This window comes from Ipomoea nil, unplaced genomic scaffold (genome assembly GCF_001879475.1).
Source record: "Ipomoea nil cultivar Tokyo-kokei standard unplaced genomic scaffold, Asagao_1.1 scaffold1622, whole genome shotgun sequence".
NCBI classification, from domain to species: domain Eukaryota; kingdom Viridiplantae; phylum Streptophyta; class Magnoliopsida; order Solanales; family Convolvulaceae; genus Ipomoea; species Ipomoea nil.
Genome location: NW_017618050.1, coordinates 17,429 through 41,769, shown reverse-complemented (window position 1 = coordinate 41,769; position 24,341 = coordinate 17,429). Strand labels below are relative to the sequence as shown.

At 48.3% G+C, this 24,341-nt stretch overlaps 1 protein-coding gene across 1 annotated transcript; it reads left to right on the top strand.

Moving 5' to 3' along the window:
* The first annotated feature begins 15,681 nt into the window (after positions 1–15,681).
* LOC109191378 (expansin-A9-like) lies at positions 15,682–16,708 on the top strand. Its single transcript, XM_019342023.1, has one exon. It carries the CDS (start codon positions 15,813–15,815, stop codon positions 16,551–16,553), a length of 741 nt encoding a protein of 246 aa, XP_019197568.1. The 5' UTR covers positions 15,682–15,812; the 3' UTR covers positions 16,554–16,708.
* Positions 16,709–24,341: the final 7,633 nt, after the last annotated feature.

Below are 24,341 nucleotides of genomic sequence, written 5' to 3'. Positions count from 1 at the left end.
TAACCCTGTTTGGTCACTATTAATTTTATTTTTTTTTAATGTTACTAGCTCTATTATAATGTAATATCTGTTCACATACTTTCTCGACCTACTGAAATCAGGGTTGCAAAAATTCCGCCTAGGCACCGAGTAATCGGCGCCTAGGCGCTAGGCGCCCCTAGGCTGTGGCGATTTCCCCCTAGGCTCCCGCCTAGCGCCTAATTCAGCCGCTTAGCGCCTAACTCGATCGATTACACCGAGTTTACTCATCAATTTCTGTCGAGTTAGCCGAGTTAACCCGGCTGGCTTGACCTTGCTAATTTTTTTCATTTATATGACATATATATATATATATATATATATATATATATATATATATATATATATATATATATATATATATATATATGGACGCACTCAGGTGCGAATAAGTGCCCAAGAAGGAAATGCGAACGAATCAGCGCGTGACACGTGTCCAGATCTAATAACTTAAAACAAAACGCGGTGACATTTTCGTAAATAATTGAACATCGAAGTGCAAGTAAAATCTCTTATAAGTGCACCTATTTTCACCTATAAGTGCATGTAATTTTGCCTTGTTAGCATTCACTTTCCGCAACCATTCATGCACCTGGGTGTGCTTATAACTATATGTGCAACTATTTATAACTATAAGTGCAACTACGTATAACTATATGTGCACCTACTTTCACCTATAAGTGCATGTAATTTTGTCTTGTTAACATTCATTGATCTGAGTTCAGCGGGTAGTAATACTCCTAAAAACCACTCGCAAACATTCATACACCTAGATGCAACTACTTATACCTATGTGTGCAACTACTTAGAACTATAGGTGCAACTACTTAGAACTATAAGTGCAACTAAGTATTGATGCTCAGTGTAAATTTTTACTTGCACCTATAATACATTTTACATGCACTTGTAATACATTTTACTTGCACTTCGATGTTCAATTATTTACGAAAATGCCACCGCATTTTTTTAAAAAATCAGTGTTTCTCATCCATTAGATCTGGACACGTGGACGAACAGAATCCATTCCTATTTCGCGCTTGGGCGAGCCGTTCGCACCCGAGTGCAACTCTATATATATATATATATATATATATATATATATATATATATATATATATATATATATATATATATATATATATATATATAGAATTCTAATCAGGTGAGAATAATTTGTTAGGTGAGATTGTGTGGTTGATTAGTGGCCATTGATCTTAGGCAATCTAACGGTTAATTTTTGCTGTGCAATATTAACTGACCGTTTTGCACTGCCTTATTATTTGCTGTATAGATTGACCTTTTAATTGCACAGTATTCCTAGTGTGGGTAGTATCGTAATCTCAGTATTTCATTTATTGCACGCACCAAAAGTTGAGGGGATTGACGTTTTCCTAAGTTCTCTCCGACGACTCCGTTTCAATTCTAGCCCGAAGGCGTCATGTGCTACTTCCCTCTTGCCGGACTACTAGTCATTGGTCGCTTCTTCCCATTGTGTTTTTCGTTTCCACAGCAGTTATTGCCCGTGCAAAGTGTTCTGATCTCAGATGGCGACTGGTTTGTTCTTCTTTTCTTTTCTTAATCCTTTTTGCTGTGATTTCTTTTCCAGTCAAAGGGGCCAGGGGGTGGGGGTGGACAGGCAGTAATAGATTGTGGGTTTTTTTTTTTTTTTGGTTAAATTGGAGTTCAATAAGATATTCTCATAGCTGTTCTGTTGAACCTGGGGTGCAGATGAGATTCAATGGATCAGGTTCATATATGAATGTCTAGTCTGCCCTGTTGATTTCTTTTATTTTCCTACATTTTATTGACTTCTAATTGGTAGTGCTTTGAAGAAATGATTCTTTCTCAAGTGTTTTTGGATAGAAGTGCACTCAATTTTTTTTTCCTAATTCGGTGTTTTTTTTTTCCTTAACATGGTTATGTTGAAGCTGTGCACTTTGCACGGCTGGAAGAATTGCATATGCTTGCTTCACAGTTTTTGGGGTGTAGGGCTTAAAGCTCTCTTTTCCCAGTGCTGTTGGAATTATAGATTACTATGTGTTTAGGAATACAAATTCTTAAGGGATTAGTAGCTATGTGTATTACCACTGTAGAACATGGATGCTTTAGGGTGGTGCACCAAACGTATATCAGATTAGTACGACAAGAAAGGATTACTATTTTGGTGTGATGGTTTGTTTGGTATGTCATCTTAGTTTTTTCTTTCATCTGTGTGGACAAATATATATACATTAAACGATGTGGGAATTCCAGCCTTGCGTCCAATATGCTTATGCGTTCTTGATAGCACGCATGGTTTAGGCTCAAACACCTCTTTTTTGTAGGGGTGGAGGAATTATTATAGAGCAGTAACTAAACCGGTGTAGTTGTGTCTTATTCTTTATGTTGATGGTGCAGTGCTGCTGGACGTCTACTAATATGTCCATAATTTCTTACCTCGCTAACACATTGTATCTAAATGTGCCCATTTTGGTGTTTTCCTTTTAGGTCTCTGATTTAACTAAATTTCTAACCTGACTTATTCTCATTTTAATTCATTACATTAGGATTTGGATAGTAAAGCCTTTCCCTATGAAGTCGGGGTTTAGGGTTTAGGGTTTGGGGTTTGGGGTTTTTTTTTTTTTTTTTTTTTTTTAAACAAAGTCATACTTTATTAAAAGAAAAAGAGAGGCCGAAGCCAATACAACGTTCGAAAGGACTTAGACCCCACATGGCCTAAATCCTACTAACTAATCTAAACTAAAAAGAGTAAATAAATACTACAGACGAAGGCCCCCGGGGCTATAACATGGCGGCCCCAAGTCCCATGCTAGCATAACACTAACACTAGACCAAACACTAGGCTAAGTAATAATAAATAATAAAAGAATGTTAAAGTAGTATGTAGTATGTAGACTGCACGCCTGCTCGATGAATGAGAATCAAGTATAGTATGTCAGCATCACAGCCCATCATATAAGCATGTAGATGGGTGACAAGGGGAAAAGCCACCTTGCGTGTCATGCGCCATAACACCACAACCGCAACATCTCCTGGGGTGCTATTGACTGCCCTGTTACAAAGCAATAATACACACCTCCCCATCTAAATATAAAGGCAAATATCGGCACACAGGCCTAAGTCCAGAAATAGCATAAGTAGCACAAGGCAGCTCACAGGCCAATATAACAGAGCCAATACCAGAACCAACCCTAACGGGATTAGCTACTATGGGCCAGCAGCAAGCCTGGACTACCGCCAACGGATTTGAAAAACCCCTACCCGGCCACCGTTCAGCCCGGGCCAGGATGCAATTTCTTACCGCTTGCACCAACATTGAGGCGTGGTCTATCTTAAAAGATGCCTGCAAAGGCGGAACCACAGAAGCCTATAGATCAGTCAATGCCTCGGAGGCCAAAGAAACAACAACCTCAAAGATAGAAAACAAGATAGAACAAACAAGCATCCTGTTCCCTTGACCCCAACTATTTCAATCTCCTCATAAGGTGAGTGTATAGGTATTAACAGGCTGACGCGAACAAACAGCAAACCCCCCAAATTAAGACCCGTCCCCCCCAGAGTCCAGAAGGAACTCGGCTACTATTGGCCAGCAGCAAGCCTGACCAGGTCAACGGATTTGATTAGTCCTGCCTGGTGCACCGTTCAGCCCAGACTAGGGTGCCATGTTGTACTGCCAACACCTTACGTTGAGGCTCAGTCCCGACCAGCAGAACCTCATCGCCTCCAAGTCCCGTCCCCCCCGGGGCCCGGAAGGGACTCGGCTACTATTGGCCAGCAGCAAGCCTGACCAGGTCAACGGATTTGATTAGTCCTGCCTGGTGCACCGTTCAGCCCAGACTAGGGTGCCATGTTGTACCGCCAACACCTTACGTTGAGACTCGGTCCCGACAAGCAAGACTTCATAGCCTCCAAGAACACCTCACACACTCTCTGTTTTTAGCTCACCTCAACTCTTTCTTTTCCTTTCTGTATTCCGTCATTTTACCACTCTTTCTTTCTCTCATCTTCTTTTCCCCTCATTTCTTTCATTCCTCATTTCTCTTTTTTCTCTTTTTTCTTTTTCATTTCTTTCTTTTTTCCCTAATAAAATTTTCTTTTATCTTTTTTCATTACAAAAAGTGATACAATTCATCAAAGCAAACCGTAGCTCAAAGCGGGTCGTAATCATCAAAAACCACCGATGGGATATCATCATGAAGCAGCAGCGCACGCACCCTCGGTGGTAAATCTGACAAATTACGAAAAGTAAACTCCCCATCCTTGTCCCCAACCCAATCTGCCAATGCAGCCACCGGGAGATTACCCTGCGGCAAACACTGAAGAACAGAAACAGATGCACAGGAACAAAGAAACCGGAGTCGTGACACATCAGAGTCAAAGACCCATGGACTAGGTGTAGTGGGGTCTACATAACCCTTAAGCCCAGGCAAAACAGACTCTAGGACCAGGGATCTAAAACCCTCGGCCAAACACCATTCAAGAGAGCGGTGCATAACCTGGAAAAGGTCCCGAAACCCGTCGTCTGCCGAAATGGCTAGGCCGTAGCAGAGTCCGCCCCCCCGATTACGTACCAAGGCAGCAGACCCACCCAACGCCTCAGAATATGAAAAATTGAGCTTTATAGAACCATCGGGAGGGGGATCCCATCTAATAGCGCGAACCACGCGCCGCGGTACAGTGGAATCTATGTAGGACAGAATGACCGGCCAATTAGGTGGAAGGATGTGTTCCTGCGGCCATCGCCTAAAGAGACATTCTGCCACCCCTTTGGCAACGCCATACACCACTCGAGGTACACTCGGCGACCCTCTGCCATGCAGGCATGTGTTCCTGTGCTTCCATAACTCCCATAGGATAAGATAAGGCAACCTGCAGATAACAAAAGCAACAAGACGGTTATGCGAAACCACTCGCTTCCACCCAGTCAAGAGCGTCCGTAGACCCCGATGACTGAACCGCAAGCCGAGTGATCCCATAAAAAATCCCCATACAGCCCTAGCAGTGTCCCCCGCATAAAAGATATGATCAATAGTTTCCCTAACAGGGTTATTGCAGCACCAGCATCTGGAAACAATAAGGTGCCCAAATCTAGCCATGGCATCATCAGTGGGCAGGCGACCCCTTAACACACGCCAAGCAAGAAATGACACCTTAAAGGGCAAATGCTTATGCCAACATGCACTCAAAAGTGGATCTGATTGCACCGGTTCAGGTCTCAATAAAGATTTTGCAGAGGAAAAAGAAAACAAACCGTCCGTAGCCACTCGCCAAATAGGGATGTCAGCTACTCTTTGACCCACCCGGGACATGTCAGCCTCCAGTCCAGGCGGCAGAAGATCATCATACGGCGAAAGGTCCAACTCCCCGTTCTGAATGAAGTCAGACAGTAGATCACCAGAGTACTCCACCCCCGGGAAGGGGCAAAGGCGCCCTAGTGTGCCGAGGCCGGACCAGTTATCCCACCAGAGATTAACATCCCCGTGAGTCAGGCGCCAACCTAAGACTGCCTCTACCTCATTCCTAACGCTGAGCATTCGCTTCCAAGTATGTGAATCGGAGCTTTGCACTAATTTTGCCACCGGGTGAACTCGACTGCAATACTTAGCAGTCATGAAACTCCCCCAAAGTGAATACACCCTGCGGAAATTCCACCAAAGCTTTGCACTAGATGCCCGCACCATCAGGTCAAGATCAAGGAATCCCACTCCACCCTCTTTTTTAGGTAGGGAGAGCGTTTTCCAGGAAGCCCAATTGTAGCGTGCACCTCCCGACTGCCTCCAGAAGAAGGTGGCGAAACACCGCTCCAGGTCCCGGATAACCTGTTTAGGAGGAGCACAAGCTGCAAAAAGATGTAAAGGAATAGCCTGCAAAACAGAAGTAATTAAAATTGCTTTCCCCCCCTTAGATAGCAGCCGCCGCTGCCACCCAAGGCATTTGGCCTTTACCTTGTCCACAACAGATGAAAAATAAACACACTTCTTCCTCCCCACATAAATAGGGCACCCAAGATAGGTGAAAGGGAAGGATCTATGAATGCATCTAGTGATGTCCCTAATCCTACGAATTACCCGATCCGAGGTGTCAGGATGCATATAAAAAGCACTCTTAGGGAAGCTGACCATTTGGCCAGAAATCCCCTCATAATCTTTTAACGCACGAATAACTTTGCAGATTGCCCCCTGTCTCACAGTACTAAAAATAATAACATCGTCAGCGTAAGCTAAGTGATGAATATGAGGGGTACCAGGAGGCTGAGAGAATCTAGGGACAGCCTCGTCTTGATGGACTCGAGCTAGGAATGTAGAGAGGACCTCTGCAGCAATTATGAAAAGACTAGGGGAGAGTGGGTCTCCTTGCCTCAATCCACGGGATGAGGTAAAGAAACCCTCCTTGACCCCATTGACAATGACAGAGTACCACACATTAGAAACAGCACGATAAACCAAGTCAATCCAAACTTCAGAGAAACCCATCTTACGCATCACAGAGACAAGGAAAAACCAGGATACCCGGTCATAGGCCTTAGCCATGTCTAGCTTCAGCACTACATCCTGGTTTCCTAGCGTAATACCATGACACATCTCAGAGGCGAGTAAAATATTATCTGTGATTGACCGCCCCGAGACGAAACCACTTTGATGAGGAGACAGCAATCTCGGGAGAACAGAAGCCAACCTGACTACCATTAGCTTAGTGACAATTTTACTACTAAAATTGCACAAGCTAATTGGCCTATAGTCAGCGAATGTCTCCGGACTTGCTTTTTTGGGCAATAACACAATAGAGGTGTGAGTAATAGACCTGGTGAACTCCCTACCAAGGAAGTAACTCCTGACCATATTAACCACATCCCCCTTAACAATTTCCCAACAAGATTTATAGAATGCCCCCGAAAACCCGTCAGGGCCTGCGGCACTAACAGAATTCATGGCAAACACAACATTTTTAACTTCATCCTCCTCAGGGATAGCAATAAGCATAGCATTCTCATCATCAGTAACCAGACGCCGTACACAGTCCAGTTTAGACAAATCAAAGTTACCTGCCTCTGCAGTGAACATACTTTCAAAAAAGGAGACAGCATTTTGTGCTATCCCTTGTTTATCCTCAATCCATTGTCCTGTGTCATCTTTTACCTTATGAATATAGAGTTTCCTTCTCCGCTCTTTTACCATCGAGTGAAAGAACTTAGAGTTCCTATCACCTTCCTGGACGGCCACCATGTGAGCCTTTTGCTGCCAATATTCTTCTTCAATGGAAATCTGTCTTTGCAAAAGAGCAACGCTCTCCTTGTAGTCAATGAGTGCCCTATCATCATCTGGATTCTGTTGTAACACCTCTTCTAATGCCTGCACCTTATCTTCCAATTCCTGCAACTTAGAAAAAATATTACCAAAGGTTTCCCTACTCCAAGGAGCAAGGGCGTTCTTTAACCTGGACAGCTTAGTAGCCAAGACATACATTGGAGCACCCTCAACCGGCACTTCCCAACTTTGTCTAACCACACGCTGAAAATCCTCGTGTTTGGTCCACACATTAAGAAAGCTAAAGTGTTTTGGAGTAGGTTGGACAGTTATAACTTCAGAGGTAACAAGTAACGGACAGTGGTCCGACGTGGTCCTAGACAAATGCATAACGGATGTCCTGAATATCGATTCCCATACCGAAGTGTAAAGAAATCGATCCAAGCGCATCCATATGGCAGCGTCCTTACGCCTCCCATTCCACCAAGTGTAAGGGGAGCCGTAGGCCGAAGAGTCAATCAGATCACATGCACCGACACACTCTCGAAAATCAGTGGTCTTCCTATGCGAATAAGGAAGCCCCCCTTTTTTCTCGTCCACATTAAGCAAACAGTTCGGAAGCAACACACAAGACGAAGGCTATAATGAAAGCAAAAGCAAAACACTAAGGGAAAGCCCAGCTGCTCGAAAATATATAGCAAATATAACCCAGCTGCCGTCCCGGCCATCATGTAGTCGAGGAGACAAGTGACAAGGGGAACAGCCACCTCGCCTGTCACGATCAAAAAGCGCCTCCCTGTCAACTGCAGCACAATACAGTCCAACCGGGTTGCAACTCAAACCGCAACAACTCCTGGGGTACTATTGGCTGCCCTGTTAAAAGCAGCAATACAACCCGACAACAGAACAGCAAAGCAAAATGTCGGCACACAGGCCTCAGTCAAAATACATAAAATTACAGGCAATCACAGGCCCACAGATAAAGCAATCATAGCACAGGCAGCCAATAGAATCGAACCCCGATCAGCACCAGCGCGAACCAGAACCAACCCTAACGGGATTAGCTACTATGGGCCAACAGCAAGCCTGGACTATGCCAACGGATTTGAGAAACACCTACCCGGCCACCGTTCAGCCCGGGCCAGGATGCAAATTCTTACCGCTTGCACCAACGTTGAGGCCTGGTCTATCCCAAAGAAAGCCTGCAAAGGCGAAACCAAAAAAGCCTATAGACCAGTATGCGCCTCGGAGGCCAAAGAAACAACCTGCAAAACAGAAAACAAGATAGAACAAACAAGGTCATGTTTCCTCAACCCCAGCTATTTCCATCTTTCACATCAGGTGAGTGTATGGGTATTAACAGGCAGACGCGAACAAACGGCAACCCCCCAAATGAAACCCGTCCCCCCCCGGAGTCCAGAAGGAACTCAGCTACTATTGGCCAGCAGCAAGCCTGACCAGGTCAACGGATTTGATAGTCCTACCTGGTGCACCGTTCAGCCCAGACTAGGGTGCCCTGTTGTACCGCCAACACCTTACGTTGAGACTCAGTCCCGACCAGCAAGACTTCATAGCCTCCAATCCCGTCCCCCCTGGAATCCAGAAGGGACCCGGCTACTATTGGCCAGCAGCAAGCCTGACCAGGTCAACGGATTTGATTAGTCCTGCCTGGTGCACCGTTCAGCCCAGACTAGGGTGCCATGTTGTACCGCCAACACCTTACGTTGAGACTCAGTCCCCGACCAGCAGGACCTCATAGCCTCCCAGAACACCTCACACACTCTCTGTTTTTAGCTCAACTCCGCTCTTTCTTTTCCTATCAATCTCTCATTTTACCACTCAAATCTTTTGAACTCACCAATTCTTTTCCACTCATATCTTTTCATTTCTTTTTCTCTTTTTCTTTTCTTTTTTATCCTTTTTTGATTTCTTTTCATTTTCATTTCTTTTCCTTCTTTTTCTTTCTTTTTCAAACTTTTTTCAAAACATAAAGTACAAGATACAAGCAGGCCAGAGTCACGGGGGGTCATCTATCTCAAAAAACACATAGGGTATATCATCGTGTACCAACAGCGAACGCACCCTAGGTGGCAGATCATTAAGGTCCCGAAAAATGGCCTCCCCTGGCTTATCAACAACCCAATCGGCTAGTGTCCGCGCAGGTAGATTGGCCCTAGACGGGCACAAGACAGCAGTAACTACTCCACAAGAACATAGTAACCGGAGCCTGGATACCACATCGTCCAGAAACCACGGCGGGCGAAAAGAAAGATCAACATAGCTACACAGCTCCGCCCACGTGGACTCCATAACAATCTCTGTATTGCCCCCGGCCAGGCACCATTCCAGACACGAGAACAGAACCCGGAACATGCCCCGAGCATGCTCCCCATGTCCAGACCAGGCAATCCCATAGCAGAAGCCACCCGCCTGATTGCGCACCACGGCCGCCCCCCCCCCCCCCCCCCACTGCCGCTGAAAGAGAAAGATTAATCTTTAACGCCCCAGCAGCGGGAGGTGACCACCTGACCGCCCTAACAACCCGCCTCGGCACATGTGCCTCCAAGTATGCCACAATCGTCCTCCAGTTAGAGGGTAGGATATGCTGCATAGGCCACCGCCTAAACAGACATTCCGCCACCCCCTTTGCGACCCCATGCATCACCCGCGCAATGCTAGGGGTATCCCGTCCATGCATACACCCATTACGGTGTTTCCACAGCTCCCACAAGATCAAATACGGCAACCTGCTAACAGCAAAGGAAAATAAAGGGTTACGCGCCCCTCCCCGGCCCCAACTCGCAATCAATGTCCTAAGACTCCGATGTCGCGACTGGAGGCCAAGGGACGCCAAAACATATCTCCAAACAGATCCTGCTGTTTCCCCGGAATAAAATATATGATCAATGGACTCAGGAACAGGGGTTGGACAACACCAACACCTCGAAACAATCGCATGATCGAAACGAGACAGGACGTCATCCGTGGGAAGCCGCCCTCGGAACACTCTCCAAGCCAGGAAGGACACCTTAAACGGGAGGTGTTTGCGCCAACATTTAGCCAAGAGAGGGTCCGGTGCAATGGGCATAGCAGGCCTAAGATAGGCCTTCGCAGAGGAGTAAGAAAACATACCGTCAGAGGCCACGGTCCAAAGAGGGATGTCACGCGGCCCCTGCCCCATTCGGGACAAGTCCGCATTAACCCCCGCATAAGCCAAGTCATCATGGCCAGTCAAATCAAGCTCTCCGTCCCGCACATAGTCCAGAAGCAACTCCCGGGAGTAAGAAACCCCCCGAGATGGATACAGCCGGCCAAGTGGGCCCAAACCCGACCAGTTGTCCCACCAGAAATTAACCCGGCCTTGGAACAACCGCCAAGTCAGAACCCCCTCGACCTCATCACGAACCATCAACATCCGCTTCCAGGTGTGCGAATCCGTAGTCTGGACCAACTTAGCAACCGGGTGAACCCGACTGCAATACTTGGCCCTCATAAAATCCGACCAAAGTGTATGCTCTGTGCGAAAATTCCACCACAATTTTGCACTGGCAGCTCTAACCATGAGATCCAAGTCCAGGGAACCAACTCCCCCCTCCTTTTTTGGACGGGACAGAGTTTTCCACGAACTCCAATGATACCGGGCGCCCCCCGATTGTTTCAAGAAGAAACTCGCATAACATCTCTCCAGGTCCCTAATTACCTGCTTAGGGGGCGCGCAGGCCGAGAACAGGTGCAAAGGAATGGCCTGTAGAACCGAAGAAATCAAGATCGCCTTCCCACCTTTCGAGAGCACCCGCCGTTGCCAACTTAAACATTTAGCCTTGACTTTATCCACAACGGGGGCGAAGTAAATACACTTCTTGCGACCAAGATATACAGGGCAACCTAAGTAAGTAAATGGAAACTGTTTATGCACACAACCTGTTGCCCTGCGAATGCTGTCAATCTCACCAGCCGGAGTACGAGGATGCACATAAAACGCACTCTTCTGAAAGCTCACCAACTGTCCCGAAATCTCCTCGTACTCCTTCAAAGCATTAATTACCTCCTGAATTGCCCCCAACCTGGCTGTACTAAAAATAATCACGTCATCCGCATAAGCCAGGTGGTGTATATGCGGTGTCCCCGGCGGCTGCGTGAACCGTGGCACAGCGGTTCCATCATAAACCCGAGCAAGGTAAACAGACAAGACCTCCGCTACAATCACAAACAAAGTCGGGGACAAAGGATCCCCCTGCCTGAGGCCCCGTGTAGAAGTGAAAAAACCCTCCTTAACCCCATTTACAATCACGGAGTACCAAACATTCGACACAGCCCGGAACACCATATCTATCCAAATCTCACTGAAACCCAGGCGGCGCATCACCGAAGTCAGGAAGAACCACGAGACCCGGTCATATGCCTTAGCCATATCAAGCTTCAGCACTATGTCCCGGTTCTGCAAACTCAAACCGTGGCACATCTCAGATGCAAGCAAAACATTGTCCGTGATGGACCGGCCAGCTACAAACCCACTCTGCTGCGGGGACAACACTCGGGGCAAAACCGTCGCCATCCGGACCACCATGAGCTTCGTAACCAACTTGCTACTGAAATTGCACAAACTGATAGGCCTATAATCTGCGAAGGTCTCCGGACTCGGCTTCTTCGGGAGCAGAACAATGGATGTGTGCGTGATAGCCCTGGTGAATTCCTGTCCTGCAAAGTAACTCCGAACCATACTGACTACATCATCCTGAATGATATCCCAACAGGCCTTATAAAAGGCCCCCGAGAAACCATCCGGCCCTGCTGCACTCGTAGAGTTCATCTGCATTACCACCGCTTTAATTTCACCCACCTCTGGCACAGCTGTTAACTGTTCATTATCCTCATCAGTAACCAACCGTGGGACACAATCCAATCTGGCCAAGTCAAACCCCCCAATCTCGGCGGTAAACATGTGCTCAAAGAAAGAGACTGCCTGATCAGCAATTCCCTGTCTGTCCTCCAGCCATATCCCTTCCCCATTTTTCACCCTGTGTATGTATAGCTTACGCCTGCGTTCCTTAACAATAGAGTGAAAGAAACGGGAGTTTCTATCCCCATCCTGAACCTCGGTGACACGCGCCTTTTGCTGCCAGAATTCCTCCTCTATTGCAATCTGTTTCTGCAGCAAAGCAACACCCTTCTTATATTCAAATAGAGCATTTTCATCATCTGGGTGTTGCTGCAAGGCAGCCTCAAGGGTTTGAACACTATCCTCATATTCCCGGAGCTTCACAAATATATCCCCGAATTCAGACTTGCTCCACCTGCTCAGAACCTTACTCAGTCTATTCAATTTGGTGGCCATTACAAACATAGGGCCCCCTTCCACCGGGACCTCCCAGCTATCACGCACCACCCTCTGAAAGCCCTCGTGCTTGATCCAAACATTCAAGAACACGAAGTGCTTTGGTACTACCTGCATACTCAATAACTCACAGGATATCAGCAGTGGACTGTGGTCAGACGTGGACTTTGATAAATGCCGTACAGATGTTCTGAAAACCGATTCCCATACCGAGGTAAAAAGGAACCGATCCAAACGCATCCATATGGCTGCCTTCCCACGCCGCCCATTCCACCAAGTGAAACAAGAGCCGTAGTAGGTTGCATCAATCAAGTCACACGCACTGACACACTCCTGAAAATCAGTAGTCTTCCGATGTGGGTACGGAAGCCCACCTTTTTTCTCGTCCACACTTAACAAACAATTAAAATCACCTGCAACCGACCAAGGAACCCCTCCGGGAACCAAAGAATATACATGGTTCAACTCAGCCCACAACGGGTCCCGGAGGCGTTCTTTGGTTTTGGCATAAACAAATGAGAGCCAAAACGGAGTGAGCACAGTAGAATGAATACATGAAATGGTGACGCACTGCTCCGTTTGACTCTCAAATGTTACTGCCAAGTCATTATTCCAGAAAAGCCAGATTTTATTATTAACAGAAGCAAAAACATTATCAAAATTAAAGCGAATCCTGAAAAACTCAAGCCAATCAGACGAGCTGAAAGGCTCGAGTAGACATAAAATAAAAGGCGTGTGCATTCTCAACAGCACACGGATCCTGCGAGCAGAACCCCGAGAGGACACCCCCCTCACATTCCAGGCGAGTAGCTTCATATAGAAGATAACACACCCGGCCCTTCAGGGGGGTCCCTCTCCTGTCTCATAAAGCTATACCGACGTCGCACTGAGCCAATCCCTTCCCGGAGGTCTAAATTCTCATATTCTGTGTCAGAACCCGAGGCCCATTCCTCCGGTTCCTAATCAGCCACAGGGACGTCAGTATCTGACCACGCCCTTTCCCTCCCCCTCCTCGGCCCCCACGGGGCCTCAGGGGGTGAATCGGGCGTTTGAGCCGCCAACCAGAGAGTATCACTCGGAGGTGTGCATGGCGGCGTCCCCAGCTCAAGGGGACCATAGAAAATAGGATTCGGAACAGGAGAAGGGGTAAAAGAGAACGATACCTGCTGCGGGCTTTGAATATCCGCCCGCTCTCCCGTAAAGAGGCTAGCATCCTCATTACCTTCTGGAATAGTAGACAAGCGGCCCGATGAGAGGCCACTCCCTATCCCAGAAGGCGTCATGCAATCAGATTTCCCGGTAACAACCGGGGTGGAGGCATCCACAGTAGCCTCCTCCGTAGTATCCACAATAGCCTCCTCCGAGGCGAGGCTATCATCTTGTAGCGCAGCAAACCCATTACTAACCGGAACCGGGGCACTAGGCCGGCTAGTAGTTTGGGCCCGCCACACAAGATTACCTGTACCTGCACTTGGTCCCCGACTATTATCAACAACCGGGGACTTGCCTTTCACCTGTTTTTCTTTATTTCTTTGCATTTTTCTTTGATTAGCCGTCATATCTCGATGATCCAACACGGTGGTAGTGTGACTTTGAGTGGAAAAGAATTGGAGTGTGACTTTGAGTGGTAGAATGAGGGTTTGGTAAGAAGAGAAAGAGCGGAGTTGAGCTAAAAACAGAGAGTGTGTGAGGTGTTCTCGGAGGCTATGAAGTCCGGCTAGTCGGGACTGAGTCTCAACGTAAGGTGTTGGCGGTACAACATGGCACCCTAGTCTGGGCCGAACGGTGTACCAGGCAGGACTAATCAAATCCGTTGACCTAGTCAGGCTTGCTGCTGGCCAATAGTAGCCGAGTCCCTTCTGGATCCCAGGGGGGACGGGATTGGAGGCTATGAAGTCCTGCTGGTCGGGACTGAGTCTCAACGTAAGGTGTTGGCGGTACAACAGGGCACCCTAGTCTGGGCTGAACGGTGCACCAGGCAGGACTATCAAATCCGTTGATCTGGTCAGGCTTGCTGCTGGCCAATAGTAGCCGAGTTCCTTCTGGACTCCGGGGGGGACGGGTCTCTTTGGGGGGGTTGCTGTTTGTTCGCGTCAGCCTGTTAATACCTATACACTCACCTGGTGTGAAAGATGGAAATAGCTGGGGTCGAGGAAACAGGATGTTGCTTGTTCTATCTTGTTTTCCTTTTGCAGGTTTGTTTCTTTGGCCTCCGGGGCATATACTGGTCTACAGGCTTTTTTGGTTCCGCCTTTGCAGGTGTTCTTTGAGATAGACCAGGCCTCAACGTTTGGTGCAAGCGGTAAGAAATTGCATCCTGGCCCGGGCTGAACGGTGGCCGGGTAGGTGTTTTTCAAATCCGTTGGCTTAGTCCAGGCTTGCTGCTGGCCCATAGTAGCTAATCCTGTTAGGGTTGGTTCTGGTTCGTGCTGGTGCTGATCGGGGTTTTGATGCTATTGGCTGCCTTGTTCTTTATTTCCGTATCTCTGGGCCTGTGATTGCCTGTACTTTATGTAATGTTTTGACTGAGGCCCGAGTGCCGACATTTTGCTTTGCTGTTCTGTTGTCGGGTTGGTGTGTATTGCTGCTTCTAACAGGGCAGCCAATAGTACCCCATGAGTTGTTGCGGTTTGAGTTGCAGCTCGGTTGGACTGTATTGTGCTGCAGTTGACAGGGAGGCGTTTCTGATCGTGACAGGCGAGGTGGCTGTTCCCCTTGTCGTTTGTCTCCTCGTCTACAGGATGGCCGGGAAGGCAGTTGGGTTATGCTTGCTTTACATTTTCGAGCAGCTGCGCTGTCCCTTAGTGGTTTTTGCTGTTGCTTTCATTATAGCCTTTGTCTCGTGTTAGTTTGCTAGTATGGGACTTGGGGCAAGTATGTTATAGCCCCGGGGGCCTGCCTTTGTAATCTTTATTTTCTTTTCTAGCTTAGTTTCGCTTTTTAGTTAGTGGGATTCTTGGTCGTCTGTGGCCTAATCCCTTGGACGATGTATTGGCTTCGGCCTTTTACTATTTAATAAAGTCCTATTTACTAAAAAAAAAAAAAAAAAAAAAACCCTAAACCCTAAACCCTAAACCCTAAACCCTAAACCCCAAGGAAAAAATAAACAGTATTTTTTGAGATCATAAACAACAAATTCAAAATTTATTTGAATTTCATTGTTTATGATCTCAAAAAAATATCTTTAGCTTAGCGTGTTGATCATCACTGCCGCCATGGCAACAGAATTGCAAGCCTCAATATTATTGATTGTGTTATGTGCATTACCGTGTGTATTTGGCGGCGATTCAGCGCATGGATGGTTGGATGCTCATGCCACCTTTTATGGCCCCCCTGAGGGAACCATTGGCGGGGCTTGTGGGCTTGAGCAGTTTAAGGAAACCTATTCCCCATACACTACAGCTTTGAGCGCAGCATTGTTCAACAATGCAGCAAGCTGCGGAGCCTGCTACGAAATAAAATGCGTAAATAGCACAGGGCAATGCAAGACACCCCAAAAGCCCATCATCGTTACAGCCACCGATCTTTGCCCGACGGGCGATGGAAAATGGTGCGCTCCGCCACAGGCACATTTTGACCTATCTATGCCTGCATATCTCCAAATTGCAGAGTACAAAGCCGGGGTTGTTCCGGTGTTCTATCGCAGGGTTCCATGCATGAGAAAAGGAGGAGAGCGGTTTACGATGTCAGGACATCAGTTCTTCAACCTAGTGACGGTGTCAAATGTTGGAGGAAGCGGGGATGTTTCAAAGGTGGAGGTGAATGCTGAAGGGCACAAGAACTGGGTACCTCTGAAATGCAACTGGGGTGAGAAATGGGAGACCAATGCAATGCTGTCTGGGAAATCTCTCAATTTTAGGGTCACCACAAATGATGGCAAAGTAGTCACTTCCCAGAATGTCGCCCCCAAGTCCTGGCAGTACGGCCAGACATTCGAAGGCCGAAACTGTCGATAGATAAACTTAATTAATTGCCAATATAATGCACATCACATGCATCACTTCTAAAATCTTAGGTTTCATTTCTGCATATGTAAATGCACGGCAGTGTACGTTGAAATAATTGAGATACACGCAAGCAAAATTTCCTTTCAAAAAAAAAAAAAAAAAAACCCTAAACCCTAAACCCTAAACCCTAAACCCTAAACCCATCGTCGTATGGAGGCTGTGCTACGAAGGTTGACGTCTCTGCCCGAGGTGTCGATCATCGCACGAAGGCGGAGATTGTTCTTGCGGCCGTAGATGGCGATTTGGAAAGGGCGAAGAAGCTCATTGAACCGGATGATCTCTGGGATCTTCTTAGGGCAGACATGGAGCAGTGCCATGGTGATGTGGCTGGGAACCGATCGTTGGGTGGGCGCGATGTCAATCGCGATGGCGTAAAGGATCGCGATTGCGCGGTCATGGCTGGGATATCTCGCCACCGCCCTGGTGGGGCTATGGAATCAGAAGGAAGGGGAGAAACGCCGTATGAGGGCTGCAGTTCGAAGGTGGAGTCGCGTGGCCGTGGTTGCGTCGATGCTATCGCCACGCCGTTGCCGGATGGCCTTGGATTGCGAAGACAGAAGGAGTTTCGAGGAGTGGTTTCTGCCGTCTCTTGTGCAGAATCCAAGATTGGGGTAGATGGCCATGGCCGGACCAAGGCGGAGAACTGTCTTGCAGCCTTGGGAATTTCGTTGGTGGATGGGAGAAAACACGCTTCGCCGGAAGAATTATTGGAGCTCTTGCACGCAGCCATGGATGAGGAGGACTGTCGGATTAAGGCCGGTGGTGTCTCGCTTAGGATGATGCCTAAGGTGGCTCGGCTAAAGAAATCGAAGAAGAAGGTCCGCCTTGTCACGTCGGCCTTGGGCGCTGGCGTTGCGTCTTCTCCCAGCGGCAGTGACGGGGGAAGGTCCATGAAGCTTCATGGTCCAATGGCTGCCAGGTCCACGCACCATCGTGGGCCAATGGTGGTTGCTGGGCACGCACAGGCGAGGCAAGAGGGTCGGGTGTCTCGCGTGTACCGGCGGAGAAGGTCAAGGCCACGTAACGAGCCATACGCCAATGGCCATGGTGGTGATGGTATGGCTACGCAGCACCATCCGAGACACTGCCCAGGTAAGGTTTCTTTTCCCTCTTTTCGTAGCAATTTCAGTAAGGATGGGCAAGCAACATCTTGGGTTTCTAATTGGCAAGCTCCTAATGAGCAAGCTGGTCATAGAACACTAGATGTTGCTCCTAATCGGCCAAGGCACTTTGTTAAGGCTGGTTATAGGTCCAAAGATGCCCATTCAGACATGCCTGAAATTCGTGTTTCAAATGATGGTCGAATGGATGGCCAATGCCTAGACGTTGGAGACTCTAGCTTGGTTCCCCTGCCACTCTTTGTTGATTCGAATTCTGGGAAGGAACAAGTTGTGCCTAAGACTGCTTTGAGCTCCCCTCTTGTGGGGCAAAGCAGAGAGGGTGATTTGGGGGTTGCCGTATGCAATGGTCTCTCCCAGGGTAGGCAATTGCAAGGTTTTGGGGATGGGAAAGGTTCTCGGGCTTTTGGATTAATCCCCCAAGCTGGTTGCACTACTGTGGGCACTTGTGGTGAGGCCATGGCAGCCCCAAATCCCAGTTTAATTTCAATGTGTCTTTCGCATAATCCATGCTTGTTGATTGGTGGGGAATGCCCACTATCGAAAGACAAGGAGGGGATGGAATGCTCAACACTTGGTGTTTTGGCCGAAAAGCAAAACCAGGGGCTTTCATGTACTCAAGTGGTCTCGGTTGGGGATTGTTTGAGCATGAGGCAACCGGGTTCATACCTAAACCATGAGGGGAAGCAAAAAGCTATAATGCCCATTGTTGACTCTCCTTTGGTTAGCCAAGACAAGAGGCCACATCTCGAGCATGTCCCCTCCCTTGGCAGTCTTGGCAATAGGCAAAATGGCAATGAGATATCCGGCATGGTCTATAGCACAATTGTGCACTCCGAGCCTTTGGGCAGAGAGGGTCAATCGTGTGCTATAGAGAGTGTTGGGACTGGCCGAGAGCATCAAGGAGAGGGAGCTGCATTTTATGCTATTAAAAGGGCCTCTATGCCGGAGGCTATCCATACGGCAGCAGGTAATACTCATGACCCTTTTGCTTTTGATCTTAATCTAAGTGTGGGGGATGTACGAGAAGCATCAGCTAGTCACCCTAATCGGCATGCTCATGATGGGCAAGCTGGTCATAGGGCTCATGGGGAGGTAGATCCTAATCGGCTAGTCAGTTGTGACAAAGCCGGTCATAGGTCCCATGTAGATGCTAATTCGACTACATCAACTGCACTTAGAGGGCAAGGTATGCAAAATAATGGTGGGGATTTTGTAGCAAAATCCTCTTGTGATTCTTTAACCTTGCCGAGTTTGGGAGCTGCTCCGTCTAATAATCACTCTAAGCTTATAGCTAGCAATGAGGTGATTGGGACTGGGCAACTCTCGAACACAAATACGGCTCTAAATGTTGGCAACACGACATATAAAAACCATGGGATTGGAGGTAGCACTTCAATTACGTTTGGCCATTTTGGGGACGTGGTGTCAACATTTAGTGGCTTAGGGGACAATAATGGTGTGGGTGGTTTGGAAGCTACACGAACTAATATACCCGCACCATTCGCCCCGCTTGAGGGTGTTATTAGGGGCACGCAAAACCCATTGCAAACCCCTAATAACACCCCAAACTCGAGACGTGCAACCAATGAAAATGGTATGCATGTCTCGGGTTCTACTGTGCCCAATGTTTGGGCACGGCTTGCTATGCTACATGCTAATGGTGCCGCCCCAGTGGGGGCACCAAGCTTGGATAATACGGCTCAGGTAAGTAGCTCTGCATTAGCCGTGAGCTCAGGTACGTTTCCCTCCTTTGCTAGTCTTTTTGCTTCAGCGGGTCTGCCAACGCAAAAGGTGAATGCAGGTCATAACCCCGGACTTTGCATATCCGAAAAAATTGTTGAAAATTATAAAGGGGAGGCCTGCATAACCTTTGAGGATAAGGAGGTGCAGCAGATGAATAAAATAGGGGAAACCCTTCTGATTGGAAAATTCTCCTATGGCAGACCCGTTCTTTCCGTTATAAGAGAACACTTTGCCAAGCGCTTAAAGCTGAAAGGATCTGTGACTATTGGCTTAGTGGACCCACGCCACGTGTCTCTTGCATTCTCCAATGCGGAAGATTACATTAATACGCTGGTTAAGGGTCAAATTCTCTTTAACGGAAAGTGCCCGATGCGGCTCTTTAGGTGGACAATGGACTTTGACACAAGGTACGAGCCGTCTTTGGCCCCGGTGTGGGTTCTCTTGCCTAATCTTAAAGCCAATTGCTTCTCGGAACCTTGTCTCAAACAAATTGTGAAACCTATTGGCAAGCTGTTACAGGTGGACACGCCTACGGCCAAGTTTACTCGGCCAAATGTGGCAAGAGTTAAAGTTGAGATTGATTTGCTGAAACCCCTATGCCGTAAGATGTTTATTCGGTTAGGGACTGCACGCCCGGACCGGGAGCCCGTGGGGTTTTGGCAAATGATTGAGTATGAGCGTGTCCCCCCGTACTGTTTAAATTGCAGGAAACAGGGCCATATGGCGAATAGTTGTCGTGTTTCTGGTGGCGGAGCCCGAGCCCCGCGCACTACGGCTCCGCAAGTGCCGGCATCAGTGGTTGATGTTGGTCCTAGTCCCGCGGTGGAGGCTCAGAAAGCTACCCAGAACTCGGGTGGCCAGGGCCGGGGCACTACCACCGTGTTGGATCATCGGGATATGACGGCTAATCAAAGAAAAATGCAAAGAAATAAAGAAAAACAGGTGAATGGCAAGTCCCCGGTTGTTGATAATAGTCGGGGACCAAGTGCAGGTACAGGTAATCTTGTGTGGCGGGCCCAAACTACTAGCCGGCCTAGTGCCCCGGTTCCGGTTAGTAATGGGTTTGTTGCGCTACAGGATGATAGCCTCGCCTCGGAGGAGGCTATTATGGATACTACGGAGGAGGCTACTGTGGATGCCTCCACCCCGGTTGTTACTGGGAAATCTGATTGCATGACGCCTTCTGGGATAGGGAGTGGCCTCTCATCGGGCCGCTTGTATACTATTCCAGAAGGTAATGAGGATGCTAGCCTCTTTACGGGAGAGCGGGCGGATATTCAAAGCCCGCAGCAGGTATTGTTCTCTTTTACCCCTTCTCCTGTTCCGAATCCTATTTTCTATGGTCCCCTTGAGCTGGGGACGCCGCCATGCACACCTCCGAGTGATACTCTCTGGTTGGCGGCTCAAACGCCCGATTCACCCCCTGAGGCCCCGTGGGGGCCGAGGAGGGGGAGGGAAAGGGCGTGGTCAGATACTGACGTCCCTGTGGCTGATTAGGAACCGGAGGAATGGGCCTCGGGTTCTGACACAGAATATGAGAATTTAGACCTCCGGGAAGGGATTGGCTCAGTGCGACGTCGGTATAGCTTTATGAGACAGGAGAGGGACCCCCCTGAAGGGCCGGGTGTGTTATCTTCTATATGAAGCTACTCGCCTGGAATGTGAGGGGGGTGTCCTCTCGGGGTTCTGCTCGCAGGATCCGTGTGCTGTTGAGAATGCACACGCCTTTTATTTTATGTCTACTCGAGCCTTTCAGCTCGTCTGATTGGCTTGAGTTTTTCAGGATTCGCTTTAATTTTGATAATGTTTTTGCTTCTGTTAATAATAAAATCTGGCTTTTCTGGAATAATGACTTGGCAGTAACATTTAAGAGTCAAACGGAGCAGTGCGTCACCATTTCATGTATTCATTCTACTGTCCTCACTCCGTTTTGGCTCTCATTTGTTTATGCCAAAACCAAAGAACGCCTCCGGGACCCGTTGTGGGCTGAGTTGAACCATGTATATTCTTTGGTTCCCGGAGGGGTTCCTTGGTCGGTTGCAGGTGATTTTAATTGTTTGTTAAGTGTGGACGAGAAAAAAGGTGGGCTTCCGTACCCACATCGGAAGACTACTGATTTTCAGGAGTGTGTCAGTGCGTGTGACTTGATTGATGCAACCTACTACGGCTCTTGTTTCACTTGGTGGAATGGGCGGCGTGGGAAGGCAGCCATATGGATGCGTTTGGATCGGTTCCTTTTTACCTCGGTATGGGAATCGGTTTTCAGAACATCTGTACGGCATTTATCAAAGTCCACGTCTGACCACAGTCCACTGCTGATATCCTGTGAGTTATTGAGTATGCAGGTAGTACCGAAGCACTTCGTGTTCTTGAATGTTTGGATCAAGCACGAGGGCTTTCAGAGGGTGGTGCGTGATAGCTGGGAGGTCCCGGTGGAAGGGGGCCCTATGTTTGTAATGGCCACCAAATTGAATAGACTGAGTAAGGTTCTGAGCAGGTGGAGCAAGTCTGAATTCGGGGATATATTTGTGAAGCTCCGGGAATATGAGGATAGTGTTCAGACCCTTGAGGCTGCCTTGCAGCAACACCCAGATGATGAAAATGCTCTATTTGAATATAAGAAGGGTGTTGCTTTGCTGCAGAAACAGATTGCAATAGAGGAGGAATTCTGGCAGCAAAAGGCGCGTGTCACCGAGGTTCAGGATGGGGATAGAAACTCTCGTTTCTTTCACTCTATTGTTAAGGAACGCAGGCGTAAGCTATACATACACAGGGTGAAAAATGGGGAAGGGATATGGCTGGAGGACAGACAGGGAATTGCTGATCAGGCAGTCTCTTTCTTTGAGCACATGTTTACCGCCGAGATTGGGGGGTTTGACTTGGCCAGATTGGATTGTGTCCCACGGTTGGTTACTGATGAGGATAATGAACAGTTAACAGCTGTGCCAGAGGTGGGTGAAATTAAAGCGGTGGTAATGCAGATGAACTCTACGAGTGCAGCAGGGCCGGATGGTTTCTCGGGGGCTTTTTATAAGGCCTGTTGGGATATCATTCAGGATGATGTAGTCAGTATGGTTCGGAGTTACTTTGCAGGACAGGAATTCACCAGGGCTATCACGCACACATCCATTGTTCTGCTCCCGAAGAAGCCGAGTCCGGAGACCTTCGCAGATTATAGGCCTATCAGTTTGTGCAATTTCAGTAGCAAGTTGGTTACGAAGCTCATGGTGGTCCGGATGGCGACGGTTTTGCCCCGAGTGTTGTCCCCGCAGCAGAGTGGGTTTGTAGCTGGCCGGTCCATCACGGACAATGTTTTGCTTGCATCTGAGATGTGCCACGGTTTGAGTTTGCAGAACCGGGACATAGTGCTGAAGCTTGATATGGCTAAGGCATATGACCGGGTCTCGTGGTTCTTCCTGACTTCGGTGATGCGCCGCCTAGGTTTCAGTGAGATTTGGATAGATATGGTGTTCCGGGCTGTGTCGAATGTTTGGTACTCCGTGATTGTAAATGGGGTTAAGGAGGGTTTTTTCACTTCTACACGGGGCCTCAGGCAGGGGGATCCTTTGTCCCCGACTTTGTTTGTGATTGCAGCGGAGGTCTTGTCTGTTTACCTTGCTCGGGTTTATGATGGAACCGCTGTGCCACGGTTCACGCAGCCGCCGGGGACACCGCATATATATCACCTGGCTTATGCGGATGACGTGATTATTTTTAGTACAGCCAGGTTGGGGGCAATTCAGGAGGTAATTAATGCTTTGAAGGAGTACGAGGAGATTCCGGGACAGTTGGTGAGCTTTCAGAAGAGTGCGTTTTATGTGCATCCTCGTACTCCGGCTGGTGAGATTGACAGCATTCGCAGGGCAACAGGTTGTGTGCATAAACAGTTTCCATTTACTTACTTAGGTAGCCCTGTATATCTTGGTCGCAAGAAGTGTATTTACTTCGCCCCCGTTGTGGATAAAGTCAAGGCTAAATGTTTAAGTTGGCAACGGCGGGTGCTCTCGAAAGGTGGGAAGGCGATCTTGATTTCTTCGGTTCTACAGGCCATTCCTTTGCACCTGTTCTCGGCCTGCGCGCTCCCTAAGCAGGTAATTAGGGACTTGGAGAGATGTTATGCGAGTTTCTTCTGGAAACAATCGGGGGGCGCCCGGTATCATTGGAGTTCGTGGAAAACTCTGTCCCGTCCCAAAAAGGAGGGGGGAGTTGGTTTCCTGGACTTGGATCTCATGGTTAGAGCTGCCAGTGCGAAATTGTGGTGGAATTTTCGCACAGAGCATACACTTTGGTCGGATTTTATGAGGGCCAAGTATTGCAGTCGGGTTCACCCGGTTGCTAAGTTGGTCCAGACTACGGATTCGCACACCTGGAAGCGGATGTTGATGGTTCGTGATGAGGTCGAGGGGGTTCTGACTTGGCGGTTGTTCCAAGGCCGGGTTAATTTCTGGTGGGACAACTGGTCGGGTTTGGGCCCACTTGGCCGGCTGTATCCATCTCGGGGGGTTTCTTACTCCCGGGAGTTGCTTCTGGACTATGTGTGGGACGGAGAGCTTGATTTGACTGGCCATGATGACTTGGCTTATGCGGGGGTTAATGCGGACTTGTCCCGAATGGGGCAGGGGCCGCGTGACATCCCTCTTTGGACCGTGGCTTCTGATGGTATGTTTTCTTACTCCTCTGCAAAGGCCTTTCTTAGGCCTGCTATGCCCACTGCACCGGACCCTCTCTTGGCTAAATGTTGGCGCAAACACCTCCCGTTTAAGGTGTCCTTCCTGGCTTGGAGAGTGTTCCGAGGGCGGCTTCCCACGGATGACATCTTGTCTCGTTTCGGTCATGTGATTGTTTCGAGGTGTTGGTGTTGTCCAGCCCCTGT